The 12,619-nt window shown below is 37.0% G+C and overlaps 1 protein-coding gene across 1 annotated transcript in view; it reads right to left on the bottom strand.

Moving 5' to 3' along the window:
- RUFY1 (RUN and FYVE domain containing 1) overlaps positions 1-3,254 on the bottom strand; it is a 17,168-nt gene extending 13,914 nt beyond the window's left edge. The window contains exon 1 of the mRNA XM_009892567.1: positions 2,921-3,254. Within this exon, the coding sequence (XP_009890869.1) occupies positions 2,921-3,188 (268 nt within the window). The 5' untranslated portion in view covers positions 3,189-3,254. The remainder of the gene's footprint in view (positions 1-2,920) is intronic.
- Between the last annotated feature and the right edge of the window lie 9,365 nt (positions 3,255-12,619).

The following is a 12,619-nucleotide window of genomic DNA, read 5'->3' as shown; positions in this document are numbered from 1 at the left end:
GACGGGCCCGCCTCCCCTGAACATGAAGGAGGGCGAGGCGGTAACAGGCCGCCAGCTACCGCTTCTCCTTCAGTCAGCAACAGGTTGTGCCAACCGCAGACCGACGGCCACCTAAGCGGTGTTTTGAGCCAAGGCTGTCGCATGAGGAGAGTCCTGCGGTCACCTGTGGATCAAAGGGTCACGCTCCCTTGCAGAAATAGCAGTTGCGGAAGACTGAGTCAGACAGGTAGAGCCCCTGCGTCAGCCACACGCAAGATTGTTAACACTATTTCTGACACCAAAAAAAGTCTCCTTGAGTACTAATTTTTATTATTACCTTATTGTGCACATAGGGTTAGTTTTTGGTTAAAACCGAGCAAAACTTCCTGTATCAGAAGAGTGAAAGCAGGGAGTCATTCTCATCAAACTGATCTTTAATCACAAAGCACACAAAGTCCTGTCTTCTCAGGAGCTTATTGTCTCAATGACTATAGTCAACATAGTGGATCCCTCTAAGTTGCATGTAATGTCTTGAGGTGGGACTGAGGATTAAAAGGGCTGTAGTATTTTAAGTTTTGATGTCAGCATTGTCAGGTTACACATCAGGAACAGAAAATCAGTGCCTTTAAGTATTGGGGTGTTTCAGTAGCAACTCGCCAACCTATTTTGATGGTTTCCTGAATTTGAATTTTTACTTTATTAGGAATGTTTTGCTTGTAAGCCTTGCTAAAGATACACTTATTGTATTAGCCACAAGACTTAAAAAAACCCCAAACTGTGAATGAAATGTTCCTTATGAACACAAATTTAAATTAAACAGTGTCTTAATCAGGGTTTAAGTTAAATAATTACTTGAACAATATTTTTTTAGACTGTTGCAAATTTACACAGTCAAGTACATCTTTTGCAAGACTGTGTACAAGTTGGTACATGCAAAGTAAGACAGATTATTAGACACATTACCAAAGCCAAGCCTCAAAGATTAGGAATCAGGTTACCTAAGTGCAAAAGATCACAGACATTATTCTGCAATCTTGAAGAATGCAGTCACACAGTCTTCTATCTCATTCAGTTCAACAAATTCCTTTTAACATGGTTTTGAAACCCCATGCCTTGTTTACTGTAATTATTCAGCACACTTCAAAGTCAGAAAACACTGAAGAACAAAGAAAAGCTAACAGTTCCCCATCTCTTGGTCTTTAAGACTACAAGTCTTTCTTGATTTGTATTCTTTACATTTGTAGCTCCCTGCTTTCTCAGCCAGGTAAGGCAGAATTTCTTCAATGGCAAACAGTGGTTTTATGATGTGCCTTTCTATATGTCCAGCTGACTGAATACTGTGTAGAACAGTTTACAGGTGATAAACAGATCTGAAGTAGCAGGTAGATGTTACAAAATCTCTGGGAAAAGATGGCAGCAGGGAACAAGTTGCTAGTTTTCCACAAGTGGTCTTGCAGGCCTCAGCTTATTTCTTAAAAATACACGCTTTAAATTGAATTTACAGTGCTTGGTCAAAGGTAATAATGACTAGGTAGAACAGGTGATTTAGTGCCTGTTCACCTTTCATATCTAAGTTATGAACAGATTTTTCTTATGGAATTTTCCATAAAACTCATCAACATATTATCCGAATACTTTAAACAATTTGGGGAGGTAGTTTTGTATTCACTTACTTTACAGATAAGAAGCTGAAAGATTATAGTAAAAGTGCCACAAAGTGTGGAAGCTCCATTTCAGGCAGGAGAACATTTTATTCCCCACCCCTTGCCAAATGATGTATGTTACTTTGAATTACATCTATTCCCAGCATTATTCCAAATGCAATTGAAGAAAATGGGATATTCTGCCCTTCGTCAGCTTAGATCCCAGGTGCTCCAGATGGGCACGCAGGAAATAAATCTGTGAGACTTATAGATACAGGGAAAGACAAGAATCTATTTTTTTCAGGACAGAAAATCTTAATCTTAAACTCTGACTATGCAACATTGAGGAATTTCTACAAAAAAATAAAAGTCCATCAGCAGTACTTATTTCATGATACAGTCACAATTCATCCCCATAGAACTCCAGCTTGAATACTAAATATCATTAAAAACAAAAAGGTCAGCACCAACTAGCAAACTGAGCTCCATTGCTCCAAAAGCATTAAGTGCTAGCCTGGCAGCCTGGAGTACAAGACTCCAGGCCCAATTACTGCTACGTTTGAATGGTCTTGTTTCTGTGTTAGGAATATGACTGAGATTTAATTTCCATATGAATTTAACTAAAGCCCTTTTAAATTCAGTTCTTAAGAGACTTCTTCCATAAATCTGTACAGTTGCTATATCCATGAATACAGATGTTTAATAAAGCAAGCTGTGGTTAAATTGAAGGCATTTTTAGTGTAGTTAAAGAGTAGTTTATAACAAATTTATATCTTAGTTCACTTGTCCACTTTCTGACATGAAAGCTATACAAGAAGCACAGTATAGTTCCTTCTCTGAACCAGCACACCTAGGAAAGACAACAAATTGACTAGATCACTCATGAGTGCAGTCAGGCTGCTGCTGAGGTGAACTTCAAGGGAGGGGGAGAAAATGAGTCTCATAAAAGCTTACTGCAAAAAACTAAAGTCAATTTTCCCCAATATATTAACAGTTCAAGATTCTTCTGATTACAGTAAATTTTGTGAAGTCCTACATCTGTGTTGTTTTTATAATATGCTGTTAATTTCAGTAGTTAGAAGAGGCCTGGCTAAAAAGTAAAGTTACTGAACAAAATTGGTCCCGTTTTACCTCAAAGCAGAACATTTCGCTTAAATAAAAAAAACCTACAACATCACGTTTTCTAAAATAAATTCAAAGTAATTACCATGCATCACTGACACTAATCAACAGCACTTACGGGAGCAAACTTATTTGCGCACCATAAAAGCAAGTTTACTAAATAAACATAACCATACTTGTTTTTGCTGTGCTGTCATTGCTGACTGGTTTGGATATGAATCCTACCAAAGATGCAGACTTCAGAGCGTTGCCATAGCTCAGCGCTAAGTTCTCCGAGGCTTTCTTGGCCAGCGACAAGATGGGAGCAGACCACCTCGCTTCCTCCGTTTTCTCTTTTCCCTCGTTTTTCAACTCAGTCGTATTAGGAATCTGTTTTTTGTCAATAATCTCAAAGTCTTCCTTTATTTCCGTGGCAGATGCGGTGCAACTCTCCCCTTCAGCCATCTTTAACGTGTCATATGACACTAGTCATGAGCAATCGAGTCGGCAGCACCGGAGCCCCGCACCCTGCTTGCTTGCTTGCTTGCCTGCGCGTTGAAAGGCAGGAACCCAAGAGCCAACCGAACCGTTTTAAAGCAGCTGCGTGCGTAAGCAGGAGTGTAAGGCAAGCCTTTCCAGAACTGAGCAGTTTGCTTAATGTTCCGAGTTAAAGACTTGGGGAGTCGTAAAAGACGAAGAAAGAGTTTACTTTTAAACAAGTTATGAAAGTAACAAGAATATGCTTTATAGGTTTTTATTGCTGTGTACCCAAACATCATTTTCAGTTAGAAAGTTTATAGTATCTTTTGACATCCTAGATTTATGCAGTGAAGTCATGACAACTTACAGCGATCTTTATTACTCTGCCTGTAATTCAAGTCATTGTAACTTGATTAGACTGGTGGATTGGTATGACAGGTTCACTGTTGTGAAAAGTGCTTGCTTACATCACTGACATAACAAAATAACTGTAGTCAGTAAGGCTACTTCATTAATGTGCTTGGGCTATGTTTGGTAGAAAGAGATTTATCATGAAGGGGAACTGAAATTACCCGAGTATGAAAATTTGACCTTACTGGGTGTCTCAAATATTGATGTAGCCTACTGATGCATGGCTTATTATCCATTTTTCCATCCAACAACTGTATGTGCTTGGGATACATCACTCATTTAGTCATGAGATAGTAGATGCTGCATATTAGCTTTTTTGCTACATAAAGGTTTTTTTTTTTTGTGTTAAGAAATGTGAGAATGAGGAGGGAATGGAAGAGTTGAAGATTAATTTCAGTAGTCTTGCAGCAATATAAATCTTCAGGTCTGTATCTTACTTTTCTTCTACTATAAGCTACTTTAAGATTGATTCTGTCTTTTTGGCTTCTCAGACACTGAAAATCTAACAACTTTTGTTCCACAAAAGCACAGGAAGCTCTTATATTTTTGTTGAGAATTCAGAAATCAGCAGCCTCTTATTCACCCGTGATTCGTATGAGCTAAGTATAGGCTTTAAGCCACTTTTGCTAAAAGGTTATAGAGATAAGTTTTACTCCATCTTGTGGAGCCCAGTGGTATTTGGCTGTGTTTGTAAGGAAGTAGTATCTAATAGCTTTGTAGGTTGCTATCTTGCAGTTGACTATATGAATATACCTCTGTTTGTCTTGAGTAAGACTTGACATTGATTTTCTGCCTTTTGCTATCCACCCAATGTTAGATTCGAGGCAATATTGACTAGAGAAGCAAAGCAGAATTCTAAGCATTGAAATAACTTCTCTTTTTCAATACCTCTGAAGAAAAGGGCATAAAAGTTTTGTGACTGAGAAAATAAGAGCAAACCAAGACTCCTATTTACCTCTGGGTGTGTTGCTCCCACAAGGTAATGATGTATCAGACTCCCCTTTACAGCCTTACAATTTGCTACTTTGTAAAAATATTAAGTGAAACTACATAGTCTGTGATCATCTTTTTTTATGTTACTGTTAAAGAAACATTTGATCATTTTATTTCAGGTTTCTGCTGACATCAAATAGGAAACTTTGTACCGTGCATAAAAAATTTGCTTTTTTTTTTTTTTTTCAACACAGCCATATGATTTAATTGTGCTTCACTTATTACTATTTAGTCAAAATGACTTAAATGTTATGAAGTCAGCTACTGAATGCATTAAATGCCCTTCTTCCTCACACCACTTTTTACTTTAAGGCAAGCAAGAAGTCTTGTAATATTGTGAGCCCTAAGTTAGAGAGGTTTGTTTTGTTTGCAAAGTAAAATCTCCTAAGCAGTCATTTGGGGCAGCCAAGGAGGCTGTAGTTTATACAGGATACAGCTTTAAGCACATTAAAAAAAAGAGGGGGGGTGGAAAAGAGGCGTTACTTTGTTTTTGATTCACAGATTTATCAAGGAGGGGCACTATGCATGAATAACACTATTCACTTTTAGCTTTGAGAGTGGGCTTATTTTCATTTCTTGTCTTCTGCAGATGATGATATTTCACCACTGTAGTCTCTGTACAGATCAGTAGTCCAGCTCTTGCTACTCATGTAAAGATGAACCGTGTTTTCTTCTGAAAGCCTATTGTGTAGCTTGTCTAGGTCTGCTAGAGTATATAAATGTCAATTCTGTGTAATCACAAAACCAGAAATTTTGAGACTTAAAATTGTTAGAGCTCACTGAAAAGTTAGTCAGGGAACTAAGTGACCTGTTTACTACTTTTTGTTTTTCCTAAGCATAAAATCAACAAGATGCTTCTAAAGAAAAAGTATCTTTATGAAGCTGTCTGAGCTACGTGAAATTCAGTTCCTTTTTCACGCAGATCTTGTATGGTCTTGTTTGGTTGTGAGCAACCACTTTGTGCTAACATGATGGCAATAAGCTATACGTGTATGTAGTGCAACTATCAAAAGTCATCTTCCAGTGGTTACAGTGGTAATAAATACCAATAAAAGGCTCCTTCCTTGCATTGTCCCGTGTTCCCCATTCCTCAAACCACTAAATCATTCTTCCCTTTGTGCATTGGGGTAAGTGAATGTCAGTTGAGGACAAATAGTATGAGGAAATGATAACATTTTTCCTTTAGGAAGTCAGGAAAAAAAACCACCCCAAACCAAAACCAACCCCTCAAAAAATTCCACAGCAGTGAATAAATTCCCCCATTATAACAGTGGTTAAGTTATTAGAGACAACAGTTTTAGCTGTCATTCTACCTCTGGTGAAGCTAATTAGCTAACATCCTTTGCAATCACTTCTAATCAAAAGGTGATTTTTTTTTTTTTTAAAGATTATTTCTGGTTGTGTCATCACACCTGTATTGAGTCAAAGCAATCATTACTTTTTTTAAAAAAAAGACAACAACAAAAAAACCCCTTAACTTTCTGCTCCCTGATCCCAATGTACCAGCTGGTGCCATCCTTGAAAAAAATTCTCATAACTACTGAAAGAATCAGCTGTTTGAAACTCATTTCTAAGGTAATTAGAGTCCCTGGGAAGAAATGGAAATAGTATTAGGTGGAAATGTGTGTCATTGTAGTAAATAAAGGAGAAGACAGAGTAGAATATTGAAGAGAAACTTGCATGAAATATTGGCATGGAATCAATAGAACAGCAACAAAACTCAGTATATGTTTAAATCATCCAGTTAAGACCAAATGCTCGAGATATATATTAAATGATAGTCTGAGGAAAAGTGTAGTGTATGTATTGTTCTACTCTGAACTATTGCCTGCTTTTTAGGGAAAAAAAAAGAAGCTTTTAATAGGACTATAGTGGATTGGAATGTGGAATATCAGAAAGCAGGTAAAAACAACACACCGATTTTCCTTTTTGTTATTTAACATGTTATTTGCTGGTACTGTAAAAAGACAGGCAGCAAGCAGAACTTCCCACTAGATGACGCTACAGCACTACTTTATTCACAGAACAGCATCTAACATACAGCAAGGACACACTCGAAGCAAGTATCATGTTGTGAAGTTGCCTGGGAAAAAGAAATAGCTCACAAGGTGTCACCTTCCCAGCAGGTGCTGTAAATACCGCATTTTTGTGCCAGCCTTAAAAGACCACATGGATTTCTTCATGTGGTCGTCTGTTGGGGAGCAACAGCACAAGAATGGCTTTTTAAAAGCTTTACTTTCTTGGAACAAAGTTTTTAAAAAAAGGAAAAGAAACAAGATAAGATGCTTACCTGAGCATCTCTTGAAGTTGCGATATCAGCTGCGTTAATAGAGGCCATTTGGGCAAAATGAAGTTGTTGCTTGGCTAGCTTTTACAGGAAATTCAACTTGTGACTGTTGAATGAGTGTCCAGGAATATTCTCTAATGTAACCCCAGCTGTTAATGAATTCAGGTTTATTTACCAGTTCTAGAGTTTCATGTGAGATTATGAAATGATTACTATTTTACAAAAGATTTTGGTCTGTTAAAAGTTGTTACATAATGTTCCAAGCACTTTACAAGAGTTTGGAAGTTTGGATAAATGATATAATTTGGTCTAGATTACAGATCGAATCAGAAATCGGAGCACATCTGTTTGAATAATGTAATTTATAGACTTCTTGACCTGTGTGGTTTTGGGTTACATTTTTCACGGCTTATCTGTTGGTGTTGTTTTTTTCTTCTTGGTTCTTACTAGCTTGGCTTTCTTCTACTATTGCATGAGACAATTTTGGATCAAGTATAATTTTGAAGGTTTTATAAAAGTGGTATAAAATGACTAGACTGAGGGGCATAGGGTCAAAGGAATTATAAATGTGATTACAGGCTGAATCCTAGTAAGATATGAATCAGTATCTTTGAAATTTTTGCTACTTAATGCAGTTTTCAACTAACACACATGCGAATACTTCTATGTGACTTAATTAGCTGAAGAAATGGGCTTATATCCTTCTATTCATGTAACAGAAATGTTGCAAATTGCAGAAGAAAACCTTGTCACATATGATATGATAAGCCAGTGAAATACCTTACATAGTCCCTAGACAAGCCTAGAAAAACACCTTTATGCTACACAAAAACACTGTTAGTTATTTTAGGCATTTATTTTAAAAGAAAATATTGGGACTTCATTAAAAATTTAATCTATTATCCATGAAGGCTGAAAAAAATTCAGACTCCTCCTTAAAAGAGAACACCCTGCCCCCCACCTCCCAATAACATGGCATGCTTTGCTATATCATGGCTACAAGAAATCATGAGACAATCACTTTATGTGTGGTGAGTGGTTCCCAGTATTTTTTTCTGGTAAATACCCTCTTGGCATCCAACTACACTTCCAGGTTTCTCTCCTTCCATTCCTGCCCAACTGCATACACAAGTTTGGTTGTTCTAGGCTACACAGTCATTTTCTGAAAAGCTTTGTGAATTTGGAAGTTCACAGGACACAATAGAAATGTATGCAAAATTATTTTATAGTTACTAAATAATGGTATTTAATGGTAATGGTGGCAGAGTTCTACAGGAGTTTAAATTTTTGCAAAGTACTGCACATATCAGGTAATAGAGTGTTTTGCTGCTCCAGTAAAAAAGGAAAAGAGAAATTGAGCAAAGGATGTTGAGTTTCCTACAACATATTTCAGTGGTAAGTTTCTTCTTCAGTAGGAATACTAAAAGAATCTTTTCCATTTAAGACACTAAAGAACAATTAGGTGCTTGCATACAATTCTGGTGACACTATGCTTGTGAACCTGAGGGCAGAATGTGGCACAAACCGGCTCAGTCTTCTCCACAGATAATTGAGGTCTTATAACTGAGTCAAATCTGTAAGATGCAGTAAACAAACAGTTGAAAAAGGTTGCAACGGTGTGAGAGGTGCAATTCCTGGCTTTTTTGTTGCCTTGGATTTTCTCAGTTTTCTGATTGTTTTGTGAATGACACTGCATACTAATTAGTAAGATATCTAGAGAGCCTAAACTGAAAGTGAAGTCAATAAATCTTTAGCTAGATTTTTTGTTTTGTTTAAAATAGTAAGAATATCTTCTCTCTCTCCTTTCCTTTCTTTCCTCAGAGCTTCTATCCTTGCAGAGCTGTAACCAATAGTTGGTTTGCCACACTTAAGGATAACTCCTAGACTCTTTGATTCAATAGGAATTTTTATGGGGGGGGAAATGAACTAGGTGTTTTACAGCTGTGCAAAAGCACCTTAGTTATTGACAGAATCGAAGGGAAACCTAAGCTTTTGGATAATGCAAGTGTGTAGCTCAGTTAGCTTCACTGTTTCTGTTATCAGTTCCCCTCACATTACAAGTTAGGCTAATTTTTCTTAAGGTCTTTCCATGCTTCAAGAGTAAGATGGAAACTTCAGTATCCTTCAGAAATATCTTTGCTACTCCATTTGAGGGAATTAATCATATATAAGCATCTCACCTTTGGAAGCTGAACTGAAAAATGTAGGACACAAGTGACTCAAGTGGTTTAAACTAATCTAAGATGGGCCATGGGAGTGCTGCTCTTCTTTTCCTCCAGCTGTGTCTTCCCACTTCCTTACAACAGCACAGCTCCCTATCTGACCTCTTGATAAGCCAATCATCAAAGGTAAAAAATGACAGAAAATTAAGGTTGTAGCTCGCTAGCAGCCTAAGGCAATCTAACTGCTGGCTTGCCTCTGGCCAAACCCTTTCCCCGACTCCCATTGTCATTGGGTTGCTGAGCCATTTCCGTGCACTGAGTTGGCAGAAAACTAATACAACAAAAGTGAATAGTTTCTCTGCTGATTTAATGCACTGGAACAGCTCATATTTTCCAAATTGTGTGTTGGAAGAATTACTTGCTATATGGATGCCCTGTCCAACCCCCGGTTTTCTGCCTGCCCTAAGTTCTTCGCAGAGACCCCACATGGCAGATTAGCAAAATGGATGACAGACTTATTATTGGAGTGCTTTATCTTGAACATCCTCCTTTCCATCTTTTGTCAATCATAGAGGCTCTTGGCATCATACCACCAGTAAATGCATAGGGGAAAAAAAGACCAGAATTAGAAAGAGGAATCATTGCCTCGGTAAATCCCAAAAGCTTCTGGTAACCAAGGGATTAGGGACTTTGTGATTAGGAGTTACATGTGAAGTATCCATCTTTAGATGAAGAGAATAAAGGGAAAACATGATCCGAGTGTGGACTTAAGGCTTGTATGCCCAAAAGGAAAACCTCCTCAGAAGCCTTCAAATGATTATGCTTTCAAATTTGTTCTTTTTAGATCCTCAATTTATACTGTTCCTGACATACTTTTAACCTTGAATGCTGGTGGTGTTGTCATATGGGCATAGCTAACTTCCTTCCTTAAATCCCGAGAAACAGAGCAACCAAGGAAGCATTACAAATTTTTCAACTAGAAAAAAAAAAAAAAAGAAAAGAATGGTCTAATAATGCCAAATACATTTAATGTGCTACACATGGCATTACTAGAAGTGCATACCATGGGAAATTTCTGTTGACACCTCACTTCATGTAATACAGATCTCTTTAAACTATCTCACATGATCAAGAGTCTTCCTTTTTATACAGAAGACCTGCTTCTTAGGGGTGAACTTCAAAAGCACACAAAGATGAAAGTTACAGAATTTATCAAATGGTGAAAGAGCCATAATTTATAATAACTAGTGTGGCAATAAAGAAGTGTAATAATGGCTTCAATGAAATGAAGTGGAGAACATTAATCTTTTTAGGTGAAACTTGTTTAAAATTTTCAGCTGTATGAAAGGAAGAGAACTCTAATTGAATTGCCACTTTGTGCAAGTAGGGAGACAAGAGACACCTCCGGTAGATGGCTGTGTTTTGTTAACAGAGAGTAGTAATTGGCATCCAGCTGTTAAGATACAGTGTCTTGCCATCTTTCCTTTTCCTCTTTGTTCTATTAATTCCAGAAGATTTTACACATTGCCCTGACTACTGCTTGGAAATACGCTATTAGTAACTATAGCAAAATTTTCTAGTCCTGTATTCGAATAATCTCCCTCTTTTAAAAACCAAAACAAAACTTCCAAACCCTCACTTGAAAATGGCCTTATTGACTGAAGTGAGGAAGAAAAATGCAAGGCCCTAAAATAGTAATAAAGGCTGAAGTTAAACCATTTTGTTGTTTTCCCAATAAACATAAAGCAAACATGTTTATTTTTTAAGTATAATAAGAGCAATAAAAAATCCTGTCATTCTATGTCAATTACCATTTCAGGCTGTGATCTTGTTAGATTTCATAATCTCCGATACTGCCAGGATATGTTGGTATTGATCTCCCTTGAGTCAATGCTTTATAATGGTTTAGGGCATAAGGCCACCCAAGGTGCTAACTTTCATGTAATACTGAGGCCCCACTTCAGTCTTTAACTGTTTCAGAGTTGCTGTATGCAGTCAGTAAATAATGAAGGAAAAGATCTCTTTTGTTTCACAGTATTGTATTGACATGTTACCACTGCTGTCCTTGAACTCTTCAAAAAGGATAGCATTACAGGTGAATCTCCGGATGTTCCAAATATGATGGTTCTTGCCAGCCAGGCGACCACTCCCAGGATGAGTAAATCTCAGTTTTACTATTAATGCTTTCCTTGTTTCTAAAAAATCCACAAGTAGTTTTAGGTAGAGGAGAAAATCTGGATATGCTGCTGAAAAAGATGAGTAAATGGGACATAAAGGCAGTCACAGCTGGTTGCGTTTTTGTTGTAAATTGAAAAGTCATTAAAGTGTTGCATGGTGTCAGAAAAATAGTTGGTTTTGCTTTTGGAGGAAACGTTATATTTATATGTAAGACAAATACTACTTGATTAAAAAACTTCATTGTTCAATACTAAGTCATACTGCATTTTACTTATAAAGAGAAGCCGTATGGCTAAGACACTGGAGAGGGACATAGAAGATCTTTGTTCTATTCTCAGATCTGTGGTAGTTTATTTATATCCTAACGCTTATATTGTTTATGATTCAGAACTTTACCTTAGTTTTCCTTCTACAAAATAGTCACTATCTTCCTTCATTCTGTCTACTTAGACTGCAGGCTGTTTGGAATGGGGACTTCTTATTGTATTACTAAATGCATATATCATGCCTGGCACAATCAGACCTAATGTGGTTTGGGTAAGTAGATATATATTTAATGCTACTGTTTAAAAAAAAAGTATTATAAAGTGCTGCTGTTGAATTGGAGTGCTTCCAGTTAAGGTTACTTTTATGTCTGGGCATAGAGAAAATATTTTACAGTGAAAGCTATAAATTTTCATTAGCAAAACCAACTAAATTTGCCACAGGCTTCTAACTTCAGCTCATGACATGTCTTTGAAAGTAAAGTATCTTAGTTATTTGTTATTTGTAGAGGCTGAGCTGCAAAATCCATATGTACTTGAGAAATGATGTAGGTATGATGGATCCCAAAATAAGAAAGAGGAAGGAAAGAAAAGACAGCAAAATTTGGTATTGAATGAACTGGATGTGAGAGAGGATTTTTAACATATTTCAATTTTTGATAGTACAATTGTAGAGGACTAGGACTGTATGATAATCGAGAAAAATTCTAATCTTTTTTCCTTATATGGCTGACCTATGTTTTCTCACCATTGTGCCCATATTTTATAAAACCCAATTAAAGAAAAAAAAGTTTGATTCCTAATATAGGCATTGCCACGCTTTTAGCATAAAACCAGCTTTTTTTTTAGGCTAGTCTCCAGTTAGTGCAGATAAAAAAAATAATAGAACTATGGGTCTAGGTGCCAGATTAACTATTTTTTTTAAAAAAATCTGATACAGATCTCTTTTCATTTGACTATGACACTCTGTAGAGGTTCCTACAGCTCTGCAGAGGGCCACAAAAATTATCAGAGGGATGGAACACCTCTCCTATGAGGACAGGCTGAAGGAGTTGGGGTTATTCAGCCTGGAGAACAGAAGGCTCTGGTGAAACGTTATAATGGCCTTCCAGTACCTAAAGG

Source organism: Charadrius vociferus, unplaced genomic scaffold (genome assembly GCF_000708025.1).
Source record: "Charadrius vociferus isolate BGI_N301 unplaced genomic scaffold, ASM70802v2 scaffold529, whole genome shotgun sequence".
Lineage (NCBI taxonomy): Eukaryota > Metazoa > Chordata > Aves > Charadriiformes > Charadriidae > Charadrius > Charadrius vociferus.
This window is presented reverse-complemented; position numbering and strand designations above follow the sequence as displayed.